Here is a 22248-nt window from a genome sequence, read left to right on the forward strand (position 1 = left end):
AGGGGAGGGGAGCACATGGTCTCACAGACAAAAGTCAGGCCCACATCAGTCATTTAAAATAAATTCTTTAATAGTCTCCATTTAATTGGTTTATTTGTTGTTAATAAATTGGCAACACAAGAAGGGGCCGGGGGTGTGCTCCCAGGCAGGCTCCCGTGCGGGCAGGCTCAGGCAGGAGATGCTGCCTGGGGGTGGGGGTGGGGCACAGCCACCCTGTGCCCCAGGGGATTGAAGGAGAAAGCCCCCCACTTCTGGGGGAAACCCCTGGGATGAACACAGCGGCCAATGAGCAAACAGAACCAGAGGAGCTAAAGGAAAACGAGGGAGGGAGGAAAGGAGGGACAGATGGGCAGGCCTGGGGGAAAGAAGCATTCTCTGGTATCCCCCACCCCTGCCCAGGGGCTCAGAAGCCTTTGCCTGGGTCCAAAGGCCAGGGCAAGCTCGGCTCACAGATTGGGGAGGGGGCCCACATCTCCCTCCCCATGCCAGGACTGACAGTCAAGAGACCGGCGGGAGCTCAGACAGAGCTGTTTTTAAAAGTCCCCTTAGCTCTAGGTGGGCCAGGGCCCTAGGGTTCTGAACGAAGGGTGGGCACAGCGCCCCTGTCCTCATCATGGCCATCTTGAGGGAACTGAGGCACCCCAATGACCCGGAGCCTCAGAACCCAGGGGCCAAGGGCTTCTAGATGCTCCCTCCCACTCAGCCTGTACCTGAAGACCCGGGGCAGGTGGAGCAGCAGGGAGGCGGGGGAAGGGTGGGGGCAGGGCGTGAGGCACGCGTACCCCGCTCACCCGCGCTGGCCCAGCAGCCACCGAGGCCTGGCCCAAGATCACTCCTCGGTGAAGTCCCTGTCTATGTCCATGTAGGGCTCCTCAATGTAGCTGACAAGGGCAGAGGGAGACTGGCGGTCTGGGTTCAACAGGATGGACACGGTCTCTTTCCAGTATGAGAAGCTGATGCAGGAGCTCTGTGCACAGAGAGAGGGGCCACGGGAAGTGCCCTGGTAAGGGGTAGAGAGCTGCCTTCCACAGGGCCCGGTGGGAGTCAGGCGCCCCGGACACCTGCCCCTCCGAGGAGCCTGGGCCGGCGCGCCCGCAGCCTGCCTGCCACCCTCGGGGGCGGGGCACTCACGTTCTCCAGGCAGGTGCTGTCCTTGTCCTTGTGCAGGTAGTGCTGCTGCCAGAAGCGCAGCAGGTTGTGGAAGTTGTTGAGCAGGAAGCCGGGGTACTTCTTGCTGTGCTCCATCCGCTGCAGCAGCCGCAGGTAGAGGGGCAGCCGCTCTTTCCGTCGGGCCAGCATCAGGATCACCAGGCTGGTGTTGAGGCAGCTGACGTTCTCCTACAAGGATCGGGCTGTGTGGGTCAGGCGTGTGCCGGCAGCCCAGGGGCCCTGGTGGACCGGGGCGGGAGGTAAGGGGGTAGTGGGCAGGGCGGAGGTGTCCACGGGCCTCACACGGTGCTGCCCTGCATAAAGCCAACAGAGGACGGCGGAGAGGAACGATGAAGCTCCTGCCCCCAGTGCCTTCCTGGCCCTCACTGCCCCCATCTCCCACCCCAGAGTTGGGGGGAGCGGCACTATTAATCTAGTCAGTCCATGCCTCCGCCAGAATCGGCTCAGGCACGGCTTCTTCCTGGGAGCCTCAGTCCCTGGGGCGGCTGGGCGTACACATCTCTCTCACTCAGCACTAGACTGGAAGCATCTTGGTCTGTTTATTCATGGTGCATCCCCAGCCCAGGGTCTTGCCTTAATAAATGTTTGTTAGATGAAGGAACAAAAGAAAACCTCTGAGTGTCACCCCCATTTTAGAAAAGAGGGTGTGAAGCTTGGAGGAGGGCAGCTGCACAATTGCTTATTGAAGGAGATGGGTGTCAACATCAGATCCAACCCCAGGTCTGTGCTGCAGGCAGGGCCTGGAGAGCACTGGATGGGGAGTCAGAACTCACTGCCCACCCAGACTCTGCCCAAACCACTTGTGACCTCAGAGGCTGGCTCCTTCCCCAGGCCCCTTCTGTAAAATGGGGAGCTGATCCCTTATTGGAACAAGTCCTCAGAATAGCTGGGGGGTCTCCTAGGAATGAAGGGGTGGGTGACAGGAGAGGTACTTCTAGGGTGAAGGTGGCCCCGGGATGACGGTAACTTTCCAAACCCCTTTCCTGGGGGCAGGTCTGTAGGCCTCTCACCTGGGTCAGCGTCTGCACGTGAATGATATTGATGAGGCGGAAGAGGAAGGACATCTGTGTGGGTACCTGGGATATGTAGGCGAGCAGGCGGCACTCGGACAGGACCTCCGCAACTGAGGGCAGACAGGCAGAGGTGTGAGCAGCAGGCGCAGAAGCTGCTCGATGGCCCTGGGGCCCGACACCCAGGCTTCTAGTCAAGCCCCCCTCGGGCCCCAACTCTGAAGCTGGGAGCCCCCACTGTCAAAACGACTATAGAAGAGCTGGGCTGCAGCGGGGAACAAAGCTCCAGCTGCTCCGCCACCATGGCCAAGCCTGCGTTCCCATGAGAGCCCCAGCAGGAGTGCGCCTTCCCCTTCTCCTTCAGTCCCATTCTGGCGCCATGCCTCCCTGAGGCCCTCCCCAGGCTTTACCACTTGAATCCTCATCCAGGCAATTCCAGGCCAGGAGAGGAAGGGTATGGTGTTGTTTCTTGCATTTTGCTGGCAACAATGTTTTGGTTTTCTTTAATTTAAGTGTCATACATGCCCATCAGAGGAAGCATGGATGATAGAGAAAATTCATGAAAATCACCCAGAGAGCCACTGCCCTGACCCCAACCATGTTGGTTGTGTAATGACTCAGAAATTTCTGTCTCCTGCAAGAGGCTGGGTGTTTGACACCAGTGTGGCCACAATGGACGGACTCGCTTCAGCACTGAGCCTTCTCTTACCTTTCATGTCCACCTGGTTTTCGAATCGGTCCAGTGACAGAGTGACACAGCGCACCAGCATGTTGGAGTCCACCAGCGAGCTGTTGATCTGCTTCAGGAACACCTGGAACTGGAGCGGGGGCCAGGCTGACGGGGGTGGTGGGCTCTCGGCTAAAGATGGCCAAGGCCCAGGGCATGCGGTCACTGCAGGGGGCACCCACCTACCCTGGCCCAGCTGTTGCCAACAGGAAGACCGAAGCTCAGAGGGACTCGGTGCCCTGCCCTCCCCACCTAATAAGCAGCCCCAGCAAGAGCTGAACCAGATCTTCAGACACCACGTCCAGTGTTTTCTGCACCAAAGGGACTGCTGTCATGTTTACTTCAATTAGTCTGGGCTGGGTTTCTACCACATACACCCTGAAAGCTTACCCCATCAGGCCCCGTCCTGCCCTTCCAGGGCCCATCATGGCACCTGGCACACTGTGTCAGAGTCACTGCCAAGCTCACCTGCTCCCGCCTGCCCACAAGCAGGCGAGACTTTCATCCCTGCATACCCAGGGTCTAGCGCAGAGCAAGGGCTAATGAACGCTAACTGACATCTGCCTGCTGACCCCAGGACTCTCCAGTGTAAAACCAGCACCTGAAGACTGGCAAGGACCAGGGCTCTGACATAACTTCTGGACAAAACAGTGAACTCACGAAGCCCTGGCTTAGACTTACCTTTGCATCAGTGTTGATGTACTTATTGAACCTCTTGAATGCATCAACATTAAACTTCATCAGCTCCCCAAGAAGGTCAAAATAACTCTGCAGCACATCCCGTGACTTGCACTCACTGTCCACGATGCAGTAGAGGATGTGCTGGGGGTGGGAGAGGACAGAATGAAGGCAGGAAAAGGTGGCTGGTCCCCGGAGGCCCCAGGCCGTGCTCATCTGAGCTGCCCACCGCCTGCCTCCCCCAGCCCTGGTATGTAGCTCAGCCCATGTGGTGTTAGCTTCGAGCAAGCATCCAGGTTGATAGAACCTGCTCCCCTGTCTAGATTCTCATTGGAGAATGCTGGTGGCTCCAAGGGCAAGGTCAGGCCTGACACACCTAACCAGGAAGTGGGGCGGGTAGGGGTGAGGGCAGGTTGAGGTATGTAGCCACAACCTCTCTTGCTTGCCCAGGTCTGAGCTAAAGTCTTTTCACGATGGCCAAGCTCTCCAGCTCACAGGGAGGGAGCTGTCTCCAGAGGTAATACGGCCCTGGCCTGAGCACTGAGGCCATTCAAGTGAAGCATGGGGTTTAAGGACAGGAGACACATTTTGACCCCATGGTTCATGTTAATAAACGGAAAGGTTTACAATGAGTGAATTTTTACAAGACAGTTAAAATGTTTCCTTTTCTTTTTCTTGAGATTGTATATACTCATTTAAGTGAATTCTTTACCTTATGGATGTTATTACAGTTCATGGGTCAGTTTCCTATTTGTATCCTTTTTTATTTTTTAAACCAATTGTAGCTTTGGACATTTTGCTCTACCCCCTTTTGTAAACTTTGCTTTTTCTGGAGGCCATTTTTCAATAAAGGGAAATTAAATAGTCAGCAGCAAAGTATCCTTGGGGTCAAAAGGCCTTGCTGAGCAACTTTACAGACTCCTATAATCCTCCATGGCCACCCCTCAGATCCCTCAATCACCCGGTAAGCACCCATGGGGAACCCAGAGCTGAAAGCTCAGGGGAAGTACCAGAGAGATGTGCACTGGCATTTGAAGATAGTCTGGTCTGCTTCTGCCAGCTGTCTAGGTCTCAGGGCAGGAAAGCAATGCATGGGGCTGGGGGAGAAGGAGACACCCAACACCCTGGCTCCTCTGGGCCATTACCTCTAGAAGGCCTCGCTTCAGCAGGAACATCTGGTCTGCATAGGAGGTGGTCCCTCGGAGGAAACTCTCCACAGCCCGGGCTTGCCAAAACCTGCGACCCAAATGTTGACCCCTGGCCCAGGTGGCTAAGGCTGCCCTCTTCTGGCCCACGTTCCATTCACCGAGCGGCTGGGAGATGTCTATTGCCCTTTTCACTGATCCAACACACTGAACACTGGGAGATGCTTACTGAACCTCTCCCAGGCCTTGGGCCTCACACAGGGCCCTGGGAACATGTGGCGAGTCCCCATACTTAGGGAGCTGACGGCTCAGTGGGGAACAGTCCTCTATGTGGTTCGTCTGGAAGGAGTATGTGGGCTCAGAGGACTGCCCCAGGAGTTACGTGTGAAAACATACTCTAGGCTCCGTTCCTTCAGAGGAACAGGAGGACATGGAAGAGAGGGGTCAGAAATGCATGAGGGACCAGACAGGCTTGTGGACGGGTCACTGAACTCACTTCTGATGGGCTGTCCTAGAGAAGAGGAGGCTGATATTGACTGAGTGGCCCCAGAGGGCAGAGCTTGGATCCGTGAGGGGACGAAGGGACAAGGTAGGCTGAGCTGACAGGGAACCCTTGGGCGTGGAGCCTGCTGACAGCTCACACCCACCCTGATGGAATGCCTCCCTCAGCCGTTGTCCTGTCCACAGCCTCTAAGACAACATGGATGAGTCTAAGGAACCGGGACACCCTCCCTGTCTGCACCCCCCCTCCCCCACAAGCCCTTCCTTTGCTCCCACAGTCCCCAGGGCAGGTCCTGGCTCTGAGCCCTTCCATACCGCATCCCCCACACAGGGGTCTTCCCATGCTTATTTCCTGCATGCCAGGGGCCTCCATATGGGTAGGGATTGTAGCTCCCATTTCTTCCCGCTTGTCCAGCATCAGCACAGAATAGGTGCTTGCTGAATGCTGGCTCAATTCCTGAAACACACTGCCAGCACACAGCAGAATCCAGTACATGCTAGATTCCGTACAACACCAGGGAGCCAGCAGACTCCCTCTCCCTGACAATAACCAGCTATGCGGGGTGGAAGCTGGTGATGACAGAAGGCATTTCTAACAGCTTAAACACTTGGTTTCTGCACCCTCAGGAGTGGGAGGTGCATGTCCAGACCTACCTGAAAGATGACTCAGCTGGCTCCTTCTTCATAACCTGCAGCAGACGTGTTAATAAGCCCCTCTTCCCATCACATACCAAACTCCTGAAAGAAAACAGACAAAAATCTTGATGGCAGATTTGAGAGGCTGACAGAGGCCAAATTCCATATGGCAGAAGAACAACGTCTTGAGACCCTGGGGCTGGGTGTCTTTGCTGATGTAGGTGGGTAAAAGGCAAAACAAAACAGAACATGCGGACATTTCTAAATCTGCAGGATGTCCTCCTGCTCCACCTGGGTCCAGAGCACCCTAAGGACTCCTGCAGTCTCAGAACTAAACAGCCAAATGCATTCTCACATCTCAGGGCAGCCTTCACTGCCCAGGCATGCTGACAAGTGACCAGAGGCCAAAAACACATCCAGAGTCATATGGGGCTCGGAACTGCTGGAGGGAGGGCTGCTCATGTCAAAAGTGGGTTTGGATTACCATGACAGAGTCTAAGAGATGGGGCAAAGTCTGTGCCACTGATAGGGTACGTAAGGCAGGGAGTACCCTGGGCCCCAGCTTTGGCTTCAGGTGGCCATGGACACATACTGAAATTTCTGGGCCTCTGCTTCCCGGTCTAGGAAGCAAAGAAAATAAATGAGAAAAGCACTCAGGCTGCATTATGGAGGAGAGAGGAATAGCAGGCAGCGACTCTAGGCCCTTAAACTTTCCCTTCAAATAGAGCAGTTCTACTCTTCACCGACTACAGGCCTTGTGCTGTGTACTTGATCGCTCAGTCCTGTCTGACTCTTTGCAACCCCAAGGACTGTAGCCCACCAGGCTCCTCTGTCCATGGGGATTCTCCAGGCAAGAATACTGGAGGGAGTTGCCGTGCCCTCCTCCAAAGGATCTTCCCAACCCAAGGATCGAACCCGGGTCTCCTGTACTGCAGACAGATGTGGGACTACATTCAATTTCATTTGAACAAAGATTTCTGCTGCTTTTAAACCAAAACAACAAAAGATCAGAGAATTATGACTCCTGTTGCTGCACACAGTGCTCCCTGCCCTGACCCCTGTGAGCCTGAGACCCCACTGCTCTGCTCCAGAAAATAAGGCATTACTCAGCTAATGGGTTTTGGCAGAGGGCAGGAGAAGAGGAGGCCAAAGAAGCTGAGTGAGCAGGGAGGGGGCAGAGCATTTACGACCTTTGGCAGGTGACCTTGCTGAGCCCCTGCTCCCCAGTTTACAAGGTGGGTGACAATGGCACTTCCGTCCGAGGCTGCTAAGGGGCTCCAGTGAGACAATGCAGGTGGCGGGAGGACAGAGCCTGGTACACGCGAGCCCTCAGTATGCCAGTTACACATGTGAGAAAGGACAAGCATGCAGACCCTGGTACACCTGTCTGTGAGCCCCGGGACACGCAGGCAGCCAGGCGGGCTGTGGGCCCCCGATGCTCACCTGTCAGTGTTGAGGACGGCTTCCACCTCAGGGATGTTGGCCTTGAGAGAGATGGCGCTGAGTTCATTCAGCTCTTGGTTGTTGAGCAGTAGGTATTTGTTCCTGAAACAGATGTGTTGCAGGCGGTAATGGACAGGAACTGGGGCCGCCACCTCCACACTGGGCCAGTCTCTTGCTGCCCACTTCTGTTAAGAAGCCCCCAGTAGGTGCCCTGAAAACCACCCACCCCAAGGCAGCATTCTGGGGGAGGGCATGGAGCCCACTGCTGTTCGGCTGAGGGAGTCTCCCTGGCCGCAACGCCACCCTCTGCCTGCATGCTCACTAACAAAGCCCCTTTCCTTAGTATGTGTAAGGCCTTTCTTTTGCTACTGAACATTTCTATTTAATTTCTCAAAGGCACTTCCAACTCCATGATGCCCAGACGCTCATCACTTTACTCAAGCCTGGCCCTAGTTCAGCTCTCCCACCAGGAGGCCCGAGCCTGACCTTCCCCCTTCACAGCCAGGCCTCTCATCACCCACATCATGTGGACAGAACCAGCTTCCTAAACGGTCTCCCAGAGGAATCAATCCCACACACAGCACCCAGAATGATCTTTGGAAAACTGGAACCTGACCCTGCCACTCCCATGAAAAGCACGCCCCCCCTTTCCTGCTGCTTCAGAATATACACAATCCAAGACTGCGAATGTGAGCCGTCAAATGACGAAAGTGAGGAACCCAGGTCCTCAGGGGAAAAAGGACACATTCAGGACATACTGGTGCCTTTTTTCAGAGTTGCCATACTTCCTGGGGCTTAAGGCCTTCAAACAGAGAATCTCTCAGAGAGGATGGGCCACACCACCCACACAAAAGCTTCAAAGTGAAGGCCCCTGAGGCCACACGGGTCCTCAGGCATGTTCTATTAGCTTACACAAGGAATCTAAACCAGCACCTAAAAATCAGGACCGTGCACATAAATCTTCATTTCTGGCTTCTCTCAGGAGAAAAACTCAGCAACTATACAACAGTGGGCCCTGTTTCCTGTACCCAGCAGGTGGTAAGAGCTGAGTAGCACCTGCTTCTGTTTGCCAGCTCACCAATGTCTTCCCAGTGTCAAGGTCAAGGGTCAGCTGCCATTTACCCCTCCCCTGCCTGCACTGTTCCCTCATAGCGGAGACTCATTCTCCTACACATCCTCCATCAAAGGCTGAAGAGTAAAAAATGAGAGGGCAGAATGTGTTCCAAGGAAAACAGGAGAAAGCACATCTCCTCGTACAGGCAAAGAATACCCCACCTGTTCAACATATAAATACTCAGCCCACTCTGGCCATCTGAGGTTCCTACAGGCCCCTGCGAATAGCCAAGCTGTCTACTCCCGGCTCAGAGGGACAGACGGCCGAGAGCTGCATTGACTCCAGGGGTATTAAGGGGCCAGCAACTTCCGCACTCACTTCCAAGGTGGCTGTGGGGGTCAAGGGGAAGCTCAGGTAGTGCCTGGCATAAAGGAAGGGCTGGACAAATGGCAGCTCTTATGGAAGTGCAGCCTCATGGTCACACTGAGGTGAGAGCGGCTCTCACAGCTCCCGGGTCCTCCTCCGCTGAGGTCAGTGATGAGACAAAGGGAGAACAGAGACAGCAAACCAAGTCTCCTCTTGGGGACAGCTTGTACTTACTCGTGGTGGTCGCTGAAACTCTGGAGGAGCCTCAAAAACTGGATCTTCAAGGTGATGTCCTAAAATACACGTGCATCCTCGACGTTAAGACCACAGTCACAACGTTCCAAAAGAAAACAAAAGGGTCTGCTGAGAGCCTGGGCATCCTGCTGCTTCTCTGAGTCCCTGTCCTGGCGCACAGGGAGGACTCCTCTTTAGTCAGAAAAACTTTTGTCCACATCTGGCCAACAGTGGATTAAGCTAAGGCAGAACCTTTCTGTTAAAAACACTCCAAGATACTGGATACAAAATAACTGAAATTATTTTCAATGTGAGGCTAAGCACATAGGAAAGAAGAAATTCCACTAGAATTAGAAACGAAGGAAGGACTGAGTTCAGAGCAGGGAGCACAGAGACGGCTGGCAGAGAAGGGCAAATGAGACTTATTTGGGCCAGGGCTTGGGTTTCAACGCTCTGTAGGGACCAGACAGGACCTTGGGCCTATGTAAAGCCTGTGGAGCTGATACATTTAGTGAAAAAAGGGTTAGAAAAACCCCACCTACCAGCCCCAGGAGCTGGCAAAGAACCCTGTCTCTGCTGGTGGAGGGGAGTCCCCAGGTCTGCAGGACCCTGGGCTCACACTTCCAGGGGAGGAGGGCAGATACTCAATGTGAAAACTTGCCCTGGGACACCGCTCCCTACAGCACCTGGTAGACAAAAGCCAAATGTTCTATGGGACTACTTCCAGTATCCCCAAGGAAAACAAGCCCCCTGAAGGTGACCTTCTATAAACAGTAAAGAACACAAGGCAACTCCCCACCCCAAGCTGAGTCTGAAGACGCAGGCACAAGTATTAGCACTCTGTGAACAATCCAAAAAAGACGATACAAAAGTATGTTATTAATAATTAAAGAGATGAAACTAAAGACAGAAAATGCAACAGAAGAAGAAAATATTTAACATAATGAATAAAAGACCAAATACTTTTGGACAAAGATCCAGACAAAATGTCTAGAAACGCAAAATATATGAACTCAAATGGATCTGTTGAAAGGTAAATCTGACAAAGCCAAGGAGAAAAACAGCAAACTGGAAGACACGGCACTGAGGGAAGTCCCCAGGATGCAGCAGAGAGACCAGGCAGGGCCCACGGCTCTGGGCCCTGACAGCCGTGTGGCACTGATGTGGTGCTGACGGCCGATGATTTAGACTCCCCGTTCAGGGCTCTTTAGGGCACTGTGATGAAAACCAGGTAGACATGAGCCCTTGACCCTTAAAAAAAATAAAAAACTTCCTAAAGTCCTTTTTGGAGGCCAACCGCTGGCGTGGTTCTGTGAGGCAAACCTAATTATTAGGGATGTCAATTAGAATGGGGTAGAGAACAATGAGGAAAACCCTGCTGCCCTGGAGTGGAGTGTGTGGCCCTGCCTGGAGGTGAATGAACAATGGGAGGCTGGTGGAGGGTCTCCAAAGGGATTCCTGGGTAGGTGGAGGGTGGGGGTCAGATCCTTCCCCAAGGTGGCTTCCAATTATGGGAGTACACGGGCTGTGACTTTTAGTTTCTGCTCTACTCTCAAAGAAGGAGATTTCAAAGGGCCAACAGCAGGTCTTGAAACAACCACTCCTGGCATCTGCCGTCAGGGTCCCTGCTCACCGGGCTACAGTCACAGTTCTGGTTGTGACCGTGGAGCACGAGGGCAGATGCTGAATGCTTCCTCCAGATCAGTTTGTCAAACAAATTATTCAGCCCAGGGATCAGCTTGAACTCCGCAATCATTCTGTGAACCTGAAGGGGTAGGAAGGCAAAAGCATGAAGACAGATGTGCGTTGAAGGTCTATCAAAAGCCCAGGCATATATGTACAAGAAGCCTTCAGGATAAAGAAAGCAATGCTGAGCTTTAAAGCAAACATCTACACTTATTCTCACTATGCACCAATGCACTTTCACACTCTCTAGAGACATTAATAATTGGTAAAATTAGATGCCTCATGGAAGAACCTTGAATGTTCAGGATCAGAGGGGAGAAAGGCTTCACTGATACTTATTTATACCTCAATACAGAACTATGTGAATTACAGAACTATGTGAATTACCGACCTATTAAAATAATCCATGTCCCTGTAGTACCTGGCACACAGTAGGAACTCAGTAAATGCTGACTGTGCAAATGAGGACACAGCAGCATCACACTGGCTCTCAGGAAGGCAGGGTTGAGGCCAGCCGGAAAGGGCGGCTGTGATCAGTTTAACCAAAGACCACAAAGATTCATAGAAACTTGGTGCCAGGGAGACTAAGGGAGCAGGGGAACTATCACGGTGAAGGGACAGAAAGAAAAGTCAGAGCAGCAGGATTTAAGTCCTGCTCTGACGATGCCTGGAGACTGAGAACATGGCCCTTATGTGGGTCTTGGTTTTCAAAAATATCAAGTGGGATGGAGGCCACCATCTGCTGTGTAACTTACCAAGCACCTGCAAATTCAAATATGATTACAGAAGTGTGTCGAAAAAGAAAAAGCACTCAACACAGGTAAGACATCATGACTAATATTTTTTATATGAAATATATACCACATGGAAGGAAGGAGCCCCAGTGCTGTGGATGTCATGGCAGGATCTCATCCAGTGTCCTGGTTTTAAATGCCAACCACAGGTTGACAATCCCCAAAGTTATACCTCCAGGGCCCATCTCGCCCCTAACTCACGTGCAGGTAACTCCAGTGCCAATTCTAACAGACAGCTAAACTTAACCTGTTCAAACTGAACCCTGCCCCTTCCTCCCTACAGACGTCTGCCCCTCCACTTCTTACCCACTAGTCTTAACCATCTCAATAAACGGCAAACCATTCCTCCCACCTGCTTGGAGAGAGGTAAGGAAGTCATCTTTACTTCCTCTCTCCACTTAAGTCCATACCTAACTTCTCAGCAAATCTTACCTGTTCTACCTTCAAAACAGCACTGCTCACCACCCCTGCCATCAACACGTGGGTCTTAGCTACTGTCAGCTCTTGCACACAGCAGCTGGAGGATGGTTTTCCGTTTCACTCAGGGTGAATGCCAGAGTCCTTAAATGGCCTATGAAAGCCAGAGGCAACCTGGCCCCCTGCGACCCCTCAGCCTGCCTCTCCTGACTGCTGGCTCCAGTGCACCCCCAGCTTTGTACTATTCCACTAAACCACCAGCCCGGTGCCCACCAGGGCCTGCTTCCTTGACCTGGTAGGCCACCTCAGGCGAAGTGGTTGGCATGCCTGGCTCCCTCACTTTCTTCAGGACACTGCCAGGCCAGATGTCATCTTTTCAGCCAGTCTTTCCCCTTCCACCTTCTCTAAAATTGTTCCTTTCTTGCAAACTTGTGATAACCGCATCCATCTCACAGAGAGCTGTGTGAGAGAACAGTCTCTGACTCAAAACGGTGCTCAGGGACTGCCGCGCTCCCAGCTCCCCTCAGGCCTCGCTACATCCCTAGGAGGTAGAGGGAACGGGAGGGGGCCGCTTGTCCATCCTGGGGAGAAGCGGGGTGTGCTTCCAGAGCACCCCCCATCCCGCCCTCCTGGAACTGCTTCAAGACTCAGGGAACCTCCACACAGCTGGACCCCTGGTAGCTGCCCAGCTGTCATAACTTGACTTAGTTCTGGCCCAGCACCCCAAGCCCCCATCAGACTGGCAAGTCCTCCAGTGCATCTGCAGGGCAGACACCCACCCTTTACCCTGTGTATTAACAAGGTCGGGTAACAGGTAACATGGCTACGTCACCCACTTCTGCCTGGGGCCCCAGAGCTCTGTCTAAAAAGGTCGCCCCAGTACGGTGCGGTGGGAGGACAATGGGCTCTGGAACCAGACTGCAGGGCTGAGGAACGCGACTCCTCGTGCTGCTGGGCCAGGGCCAGAGTCGCTGTGGGGGCAGCCGAGCAGGACGCCGGCGCGCTGCGCGCACCCGCGGGAAGCACCTTGCCAGCGCCGCGGCCCGGAGCTGGGCGGGCCTCACCTGGTTGCGCTGGCGCCCCATCAGCAACACGCACAGCACGTACAGCACCTCCAGCTTGTACATGATCTCGTGCATGATCTTCATCGACTGAGGCAGCTGAGTCCTGGTGGAGCTGTGAGGCGGGCTGTTCTCCTCAGAAGCCCCTGGCGGAGGGAACACAATGGAGGCTGGCACAGCCACCAGGAGACAGGCTTCAGTCACCGCGCGTGAGGAAACACGTTTCTGCCCCTCAAACCTGCTCTGAATAGACTTGAGGGGACAGCCATTAGACTGGGCCCCAGGCCTGTGATGGAGACTCTGAACGTCAGGCCACCAGGGACCAGGGAAGCTTAGACGCCTAACTAGACGGTAGGAAATACGGACTCTGCAATTCTACCCCATCCGCTTTTAACGCTCTGACACAGCCCACGCAGTACCCTAACCCATTCTCTGCCCTCATCTGGACCCCTCACCCCACCTCCGCCGCCAGAAGGCACCCAGACACACGTCCAGCAGGAAACTGTGTCAAATTCTCTTCAGGTCACAATGACTGAATATGTGGTCATTCTGCCGAGATTCCACAAGGGGGCACCGCTGAAGGACTGAAACGGGATCTTTTTAAAAGACTTTTTTCCTCCTATCGCTCAGCCAAGGGAACTTTCCTAAGGCAGAGGAGGCATCACAATCTATACTAGAGATGGAGATGAACATATTACCTACTAGCAGATTTTCATTTCCCCCGATTTCATTATTAGCAGTGACGGCAACAGCTATGTTGTACTGTGTCAAGCACTGTGTTCTGGGCTTTAGATAAACCATTTACCCCACTGCCCCACTAACAAAACAGTCTCAGTGAGTCACACAGCGGAGGGTACTCTCAGGAGCGTGGCGGAGCAAAGGGATGAAGACTGAGGGCTGTGGAACGACAACCTACTGGCTGGCTGTGGGACCCTGGGCATGTCACCTCCTCGTCAGGCTTTCAAGGGTTCTGTAAATGGGGAGAACAGGAGTACTGCAGCAGTCAGCTGGAGACCCTGTGCAGTGGAGGAGGACACAAAAAGCCCAGAACCTGATTCTTGGGAAGCCTCACTCGCACTGTGCTGTGCTCAGTTGTGTCCGACTCTTCGCAACCCCCAAGACTGTAGCCCGCCAGGCTCTCTGTCCATGGAATTTCCCAGGCAAGAATACTGAAGTATTCTTCCTGGAGTATTTCCTTCTCCAGGGGATCTTCCAGACCCAGGGATCTAACCTACATCTCTTGCATTGGCATGTGGATTCTTTACCACTGAGTCACCTGGGAAGTCTCACTCTTCGGTCCCTATTATTTTAAATGCTCAGGGTCAGGAGACCTTAGGATTTACTTCCTCTTAGTTTTTCTCATCTTTAAGGTGAAAGGAAGTCCTTTCATACTCCTACTGAACTGCTGCCCTGGAGCCTTTTGAAAAGGCCAGAAAATCTGTCTGTCATAGAGCAGTGGTGCTAAAATATACCCAGGTGAGGCACTCACAGTTATGATTTCTGTATGGTGATATCATGTCACAAGAACCTAACTTACTCCACCTCATGGACTTGGAACTATTTTTCCAGCCATGTTAAACATCACTAATATATAAGCTGGAAGACGACCAGATGCTGAAAGAAGCACGACTGCAGCACAGGGGCTAAAGACTTGGAGCCAGACTGTTAGGTGGCTTTGTGGAAATCTGTTGACATGCCTATGCTTCAGCATCCTTCCTCATCTATAAAACAGGAGTAATGGCAACAATGTGTGTGCTGTTGCTCAGTTGCATCCAACTCTTTGCAACCCCCTGGACTGTAGCCTGCCAGGCTCCTCTGTCCATGGAATTTTCCAGACAAGAATACTAGAGTGGGTTGCCATTTCCTGCTCCAGGGGATCTTTCTGTGGCAGGGATTGAACCCACATCTCCTGCATCTTCTCTCTCGTGTCTCTTGCACTGGCAGGAGGATTCTTTAATATTGCAACACCAGGGAAGCCCAACGGCAACAGTATCTATTACCAATGTTGCAAAGATTAAATGACTTAATATATTAAAAGTGCTTAAAAATTGCCAAGCATATGTACCCTACATACAAGTGTGTGTCAAACAGAAGTAAAAAACTAACTCTGGGATTTTCAGTTAATGCTTGCTTGCTATTTGTTTTCTTTCTTATAATCTGCAAGCTCTTAATGGCAACTAAAGTGGCAGTAGGCAAAAACTAAGAACCAGTTTACTCAAGAAAATCTAATTGAGAAAATGCTATTTATTGACATATATTTTCTTACATGTTGGGAGAAAAACCATCATTACTCAATTTTATGTCTTGGGACTCCTTGGCCCAGCTCCCAGAACAGTTTCAGAGTCAATTGATTGGTAAAGAGAATCTGATGAGTTATCACGCAGAACCACACCTCTGCTGCACACCCACAGGGTGCTGTGAAGCCTCTGGTGCCTCAGTGTCCTCATCACCTAGACCAGGGGTTGTGGCGGGGGAGGGGGGGCACTGCGGGAGAGGACCTTTGTGGAAGGAGCAGGTGTGGTGGGTGGCACAGGAGCCCTCCTCAGTAATGAACCTGTGAAGAGATGCAGGCAGCTTGGATTCTTCTGAGTCACTGACAACTTTTGCTGCCTGGTTTGCAAAGGCCTCATAAGAAACTCTCTAGGATAAATATTTTCAACAAACGCAGGCCTCAAAGCAATAGCCAGTGTGCAGGAACAAGACAATTCCCAAGGATGAGGATGGGAAAACTAGTTTAAGAGGCCTGGCCTTCCCTACAGATCTCTTCAGTTCCACAATACTGATTAAAGTGGGTATGATCCTCCATACATCTATACTGTACCCTGGAGCACACTAACTTAAATAGCTTTAAGCTATAATTCACATACCATACAATTAATCCCTTTCAAGGATATGACTCACTGGTCTTTAATATATTCACAGAATATCCAGCTATCATCACAATCCACATTAGAGCACTTTTATCACCCCACAAAGAAATCCTATTTGCTTTAGCAGCCACTCCCCTTTTCTCACCAAGCCCCTAGAAACCCAGGCATCCATTAGACTATGTTCTGTCTCTTTCTGCAAATGGAATCATACAACTTGTCGTTTTTTGTTTCCAGCACAATGTTTTCAAGGTTTATTCAGACTGCAGTATGTATCAGTACTGAATAATAATCTATTATATAAAATATATTAATTTTTTTATCCATTCATCAGTTGATAGATATGAGTTGTTTCTGTATTTTGGTTATAATAAACCTGCTACTATGAACATCCATGTGTAAGTTTTTGTATAAACATATATTTTCATGTATCCTGGGTGTATACCTAGAAGTGGAATTTCTAGGTCATACAAAAACTATGTTTAACTTTTTGAGTAACTGCAGACTGTTTTCCACAGTGGCTGTACCAGTTTGCATGCCTACCAACAGAGAATGAGGGTTCTGATTTTTCCATCTCCTTAAGGACACCTGTTACCAGTCTTTTTGATGATAGTCATTCCAGTGGGTATGAAGGGATATCTGATTGTTGGATTGGATTTGCATTTCCCTGATGGCTAATGATGTTGATAATGTTCTCATGTGCTTGCTGATTACTCTTGTATCATCTCTGGAGAAAGTCTATTCATATATTTTGCCCATAATTTGAAATGGGTGTCTTTTTATTATTGAGCTGTAGGAGTTCTTTATATCTTCTAGATACAAGTCCCTTATTAGATATATGGTTTGCAAAAATGTTGTCTTCTACCGTCCAAAATTCTTCACCCATTCTGGCTTTTCCTTTTCTTGATGTTGCTTTTTGAAGCACAAAATATTTTCATTTTAATGAAGTCCAATTTACCTAGTTCTCATCTGGTTGCCTGTATTAGGCATCATCTAAGAAACCACTAGGGTTTCCCTGGTGGCTCAGTGGTAAAGAACCCACCTGCCATCGCAGGAGATGTAGGTTTGCTCTCTGGGTCAGGAGGATCCCCTGGAGAAGGAAATGGCAACCCACTCCAGTATTCTGGCCAAGAAAATCCCACAGACAGAGGAGCCTGGTGGGCTACAGTCCACAGGGTCACAAGGGGTCGGACATGACTGAACCACAACAACAAGAAAGAAACCACGACCAAATCCAAAGTCCTAAAGAGTTATCCTTGTTTTCTAAGTGTTCTCAAGGATTAGTTCTTACACTTAGGTCTTTGATCTTGTTGAGCTCATTTTTATATATGACGTGAGGTGGCAGGGGAGGGAAGTCCCACTTCATTTTTGCATGTGGATATCTAATGGTCCCAGTACCATCTGCTGAAGAGACTACTGTTTCCCCAGCCAAATGGTCTTGGCACTCTTGTTGAAAATCAACTGACCATATAAGTGAGCATTTATTTCTGAATTCTCAATTCTATTTCATTGTGTATATCTCTTGAGGTCAGTAGCATTATAGCTTTGTACTAAGTTGAAAAATTAGGAAATGGAAGTCCCCCACTTTGTTCTTTAAGACTGCCATAACTATTTGAGGCCTCCTGCATTTCCAAATGAATTTGAAGGCCTACTAGTTCATTTCTGCAAAGAAGTCAGTCGGGATTGTGACAAGGACTGTGCTGAATCTTTAGACAGACCTGGAGATCAAGGTGTGAATTACTGCTACTTTAATAATGTCAACTCTTCTGATTCATGAACAAATGCTTTCTTCACAATTTTTTAGGTTTTCTTTCAGTAACAATTATGTTTTCTAATTTTCAGAGTGTAAGTTTTCTATTTCTTTGTTAAATATGTCACTAAGTATTTTATTCTTTTCTGATGCTCTTTTAAATGAAATTGTTTTAATTTCATTCTTGGTTTGTTCATTGCTACTGTACAGAAACACAACTGATTTCTGTATACCTATCTTGTATGCTGAAACTGTTGAATGAACTTGTTTATTGGTTTAACAGTTTTGTAGTGGATCTTTAGGTATAAGAGATCATGTCATCTGTGACTAGAGACAGTTTTACTTCTTCCTTTTCTTTTTCTTGCCTAACTACCTAGCCAGAACTTCCAGTACAATGAACAGAAGTGGTAAGAGCAGATATCTTTGTCTTGTTCTAATCTTAGTGAGAGAAAAGTTATCAGTCTTTGGCCATAAAGTGTTATAATATTGGCTGTGGGTTTTCTTAGATGCCTTTTAACAGGTTGAGGATTTCTTTTACATTCCCACTTGGAATGTTCTTATCTTAAGACGGATTTTGTCAAATGCCTTTTCTGCATCTACTGAAATAATCATGTAGTTTTCGTCCCTTTTCCATCAGTGTGGCATATTAAACTGACTTTCATATACTGAGTCAACCTTGCATACATTCCATTTAGTCATGTATATATACTTGATCAGGTATATAATCCTTTTTTGTTGCTGTATTTGGTTTGCTAGTATTTTTGTTGAGGTGTTTTGCATATACGTTTGTAAGTTACGTTAGTCTGTAATTCCCTTGTGATGTCTCTGGTTTTGTTATCAGGGTAATACAGTTTCACAGAATGAATTAAGAAATGTTCTTTCCTCTTCTACTTTATGGAAGTCTGTGATGTACAGGCATTACTTCTTCTTTAAATGGTTGGTAGAATTAACCAGTGAAGCCTTTTGAGCCAGGACTTGTTTTCGGGATAGTTTTTCATCACTAATTCAATCTCTTGTTATAGATCTGTTCAGATTTTCTATTTCTTCTTGAGTCAGTTGCAGGAGTTTGTGTCTTTCTTATAATTTTTCCATTTCAGCTGGGTTATCTAATTTATTAGCATATAGTTGTTTATAGTATTCTCTTATAGTCCTTTTATCTTTGTAAGGTTGGTTATAATATATCTTCTTTCACTCCTGATTTTAGTAATTTGAATCTTGTCTCTTTTTTTTTGCTTGATCAGTGCAGCTAAAGATTTGTCAATTTTGCTGATATTTTCAAAGAATCAACTCTTGGTTTTGTGGATTTTCTCCGTTGTTTTTCTATTCTGTATTAATTTCCAATTCAATCCTATTATTTCTTTCCATCTGTCTGCTCTGGGAATGTGGTTTGCTGTTCTTTGTTCAATGACTTAAAGCAGAAAGTTAGGTTATTTTTTTGAAATATTATATGCAGGCATTTACAGCTATAAATTTCTAAGCATGCTTTAGTTGAAATTCAGTAAATTTTGGTATGTTGTGCCATCATTTTCATTTCATCTCATTCATCTCAAAGTATCTTCTAGTTTTCTTTGTGATTTTATCTTTGAACCATCAATTATTTAGAAGTGGATTGCTTAACTTCCACACATTTGTGAATTTCCCAAATTTCTTTCTACCATTAATTTCTAATGTCACTCCATCGTGATCGAAGTATATACGCTACAATTTTAATCCTTTTTTAAGTTTTCTGAATTTTTTTTAGGGCTTAGTGCATATATATATATATATATGTATTTAGTCTAGGTGGCTTACTGTGTTGCTCAAGTCTTCTATTTCCTTGTTGATCTTCTATATAGTTACCCACTATTGAAACTGGGTTATTAAAGTTTCCAACTATTATGTTGAACTTATATTTCAAACTTATATTTCCTCTCTTCAAATCTGTTAGTTTTTGCTTTCTTTACTTATTTTTGGCTCTGTTGTTAGACACATATGTGATTTTAACTGCTAAATCTCGATAGATTTACTATAAAATCTACTTATAAATCTCTGATATCTTTTTTTTTGTTTTTAAAGTCTCTCATAGTACAGCCATTACAGTTTTTTATGGTTATCTTCTGCATGATACACTTCTATCATTTACTTTCAACCTATTTCTACCTTTGAGAAACTGTGTATCCTGTAGGATGCATATAATGGATCGTTTTAAAAAACCCAACATGGCAATCTGTTTTTTGAATGAATTGTTCAATCTATTCACATTTAATGTTATTAACTGACAAAATTGAATGTACTTCTGCCTTTTACTTTTTGTCTTGTTAAAGCTCACTTGTATTCCCCTAGTTCTTCGTTAACACTTATTGTATTAAGTAAATATTTTCTAGTGTAACAATGTAATTCCTTTAACTATATTTCTAAAGTTACTATGTCAGCATTCACTACAGGGCTTGCTTGCCATATACATCTTGACAGACTCTTTTTTAGATTTAAACTAACTCCAGGGCTAGTGCAATGGGACGACCCAGAGGGATGGTATGGGGAGGGAGGAGGGAGGAGGGTTCAGGATGGGGAACACATGTATACCTGTGGCGGATTCATTTTGATATTTGGCAAAACTAATACAATTTGTAAAGTTTAAAAATAAACTAACTCCAGGGCTCTCATAGGTCCCTTTCCTCCCTTTTTGTGCTATTATTATTATGCATACTACATCTACATATGCTCAAAACCAAACAATACAATGTACTATACAATACCTTGTTACACAACATTGTATAATTATTTCATAAAATTGTATGTCAATTAAAGAAGCTAAGAAAGGAGAATAAATATTTATAATTTTCTATAATGACCCTCTTTATTTACCATTTTGATTTTCTTCAGATTCCTGTCAATTCCTGAGTTACTATCTTGTAACAATTTCCTTATTCCAACACAACTTTGGTCTTACTCACTTTCTTTGATCTGTTATTGTCAAATATATTACTTTTCTATTTGTTATAGGTTCAACAATATAATTATAAATGCAGTTTTACACAACTGCTTTTGAAATTAGTTAAGGAAAAACATGCACTTATATTGTCTTTTATAATCATATATAATTACCTTTACTGATGCTGCATTTTTTTTGGTGTGTGAATCTGAATTACTGGCTGAGGTCACTTGCTTTCAGCCAGTATTTCTCATAAGGGAGATCTGCTAGCAGCAAATTCCCTAAGTTCTTCTTTATCTAGGCAGTTTATCTAGGTGTTTATTTCACCTTCACTAAAAGAAAATTTTTTAATTGAAGCATAGTTCATTTACATTGTTGTGCCAATCTCTGCTATACAGCAAAGTGACTCAGTTATACATGTACAGACATTCTTTTTAAAAATACTCCTTTCCATTATGGTTTATCACAGGATATTGAATACAGGTCCATGTGCTACATAGGACCTTTTTGTTTATTCACCCTGTATATAATGGTTTACATCTGTTAATCCCAAACCCCCAGTCCTTCCTCCCCCCAGCGCTGGCAACCACGAGTCTGTTCTGAGTCTGTTCCTGTTTTGTAGATAGGTTCATTTGTGTCGTATTTTAGATTTCACATATTAAGTGATATCCTATGGTATTTGTCTTTCACCTTCTGCCTTACTGCACTCATATGATAATCTCTAGTTGCATCCATGTTGCTGCAAATGGCATTACTGGCTCCTGTTTATGACTGAGTAGTATTCCATTATGTGTACATACCACATCTTCTTTATCCATTAATATATGCTGATGGACATTTGGGTTATTTCCATGTTTTTGTCTACTGTGAACAGGGGTGCGTGTACCTTGTTGAATTACAGTTTCATCTGGTTATATGCCTGGAACAGGACTGCTAAACCATACAGTGATTCTTAGTTTTCTGAGGAGCCTCCACCTTGTCCTCAACAGTGGTGGCACCAACTTGCATTCCTACCAACAGTGTAGGGGAGTTCCCTTTCCTTCAAACTTCTAAAGCATTTATTATTTATAGACTTTTTAATGATTGCCATTCTGACCAGTATGAAGTGGGACTCAATGAACTTTTGATTTGCATTTCCTTAATAATTAGTGATGTTGAGCATCTTTTCATGGGCCTACTGGCTATCTGTCATGTCTTCTTTGGAGAAATGTCTATTAAAGGCTTCTGCCCATTGTTTGATTGGGTTTTATTGTTACGGAGAAGGCAATGGCACCCTACTCCAGTACTCTTGCCTGGAAAATCCCATGGACGGAGAAGCCTGGTAGGTTGCAGTCCGTGGGGTCGCTGAGGGTTGGACATGACTGAGCAACTTCACTTTGTCTTCACTTTCATGCATTGGAGAAGGAAATGGCAACCCACTCCAGTGTTCTTGCTTGGAGAATGCCAGGGACGGGGGAGCCTGGTGGGCTGCTGTCTCTGGGGTCGCACAGAGTTGGACAGGACTGAAGTGACTTAGTAGTAGTAGTATTGTTGTTAAATTGTACGAGCTGTCTGTATATTTTAGAGATTAAGCCCTTGTCTGTTGCATCATTTGCAAATATTTTCTCCCATTCCATAGGCTGTCTTTTCGTTGTTGTTGTTTTTTTATGGTTTCCTTTGCTATGCAAAATCTTATAAGTTCGATTAGGTCTCTTTTGTTTATTTTTGTTTTTATTTTTATTGCCTTGAGGGATTCACCTTCATTTCTGAAAGAAGGTTTTACTGGATATAATCCTTGGCTGAGTTTTTTTCCCAGCAC

At 47.6% G+C, this 22248-nt stretch overlaps 1 protein-coding gene across 2 annotated transcripts in view; it reads right to left on the bottom strand.

The window, feature by feature from the left end:
* Positions 1–48: 48 nt before the first annotated feature.
* The window catches only part of TRPC4AP (transient receptor potential cation channel subfamily C member 4 associated protein), a 69549-nt gene continuing 47349 nt past the window's right edge, over positions 49–22248 (bottom strand). Inside the window, exons 9-19 of one of the 2 annotated variants that reach the window (XM_070381635.1) lie at positions 12926–13092; positions 10598–10729; positions 8965–9023; positions 7311–7412; positions 5886–5969; positions 4731–4821; positions 3589–3729; positions 2890–2998; positions 2181–2293; positions 1132–1338; positions 49–967 (exon numbers count right to left, since the gene is read on the bottom strand). In XM_070381635.1, the coding sequence (XP_070237736.1) occupies positions 830–967; positions 1132–1338; positions 2181–2293; positions 2890–2998; positions 3589–3729; positions 4731–4821; positions 5886–5969; positions 7311–7412; positions 8965–9023; positions 10598–10729; positions 12926–13092 (1343 nt within the window). In that variant the 3' untranslated portion in view covers positions 49–829. The remainder of the gene's footprint in view (positions 968–1131; positions 1339–2180; positions 2294–2889; positions 2999–3588; positions 3730–4730; positions 4822–5885; positions 5970–7310; positions 7413–8964; positions 9024–10597; positions 10730–12925; positions 13093–22248) is intronic. The other variant, XM_070381634.1, reaches the window with a different exon arrangement.

This window comes from Bos mutus, chromosome 13 (assembly GCF_027580195.1).
Source record: "Bos mutus isolate GX-2022 chromosome 13, NWIPB_WYAK_1.1, whole genome shotgun sequence".
NCBI lineage: Eukaryota > Metazoa > Chordata > Mammalia > Artiodactyla > Bovidae > Bos > Bos mutus.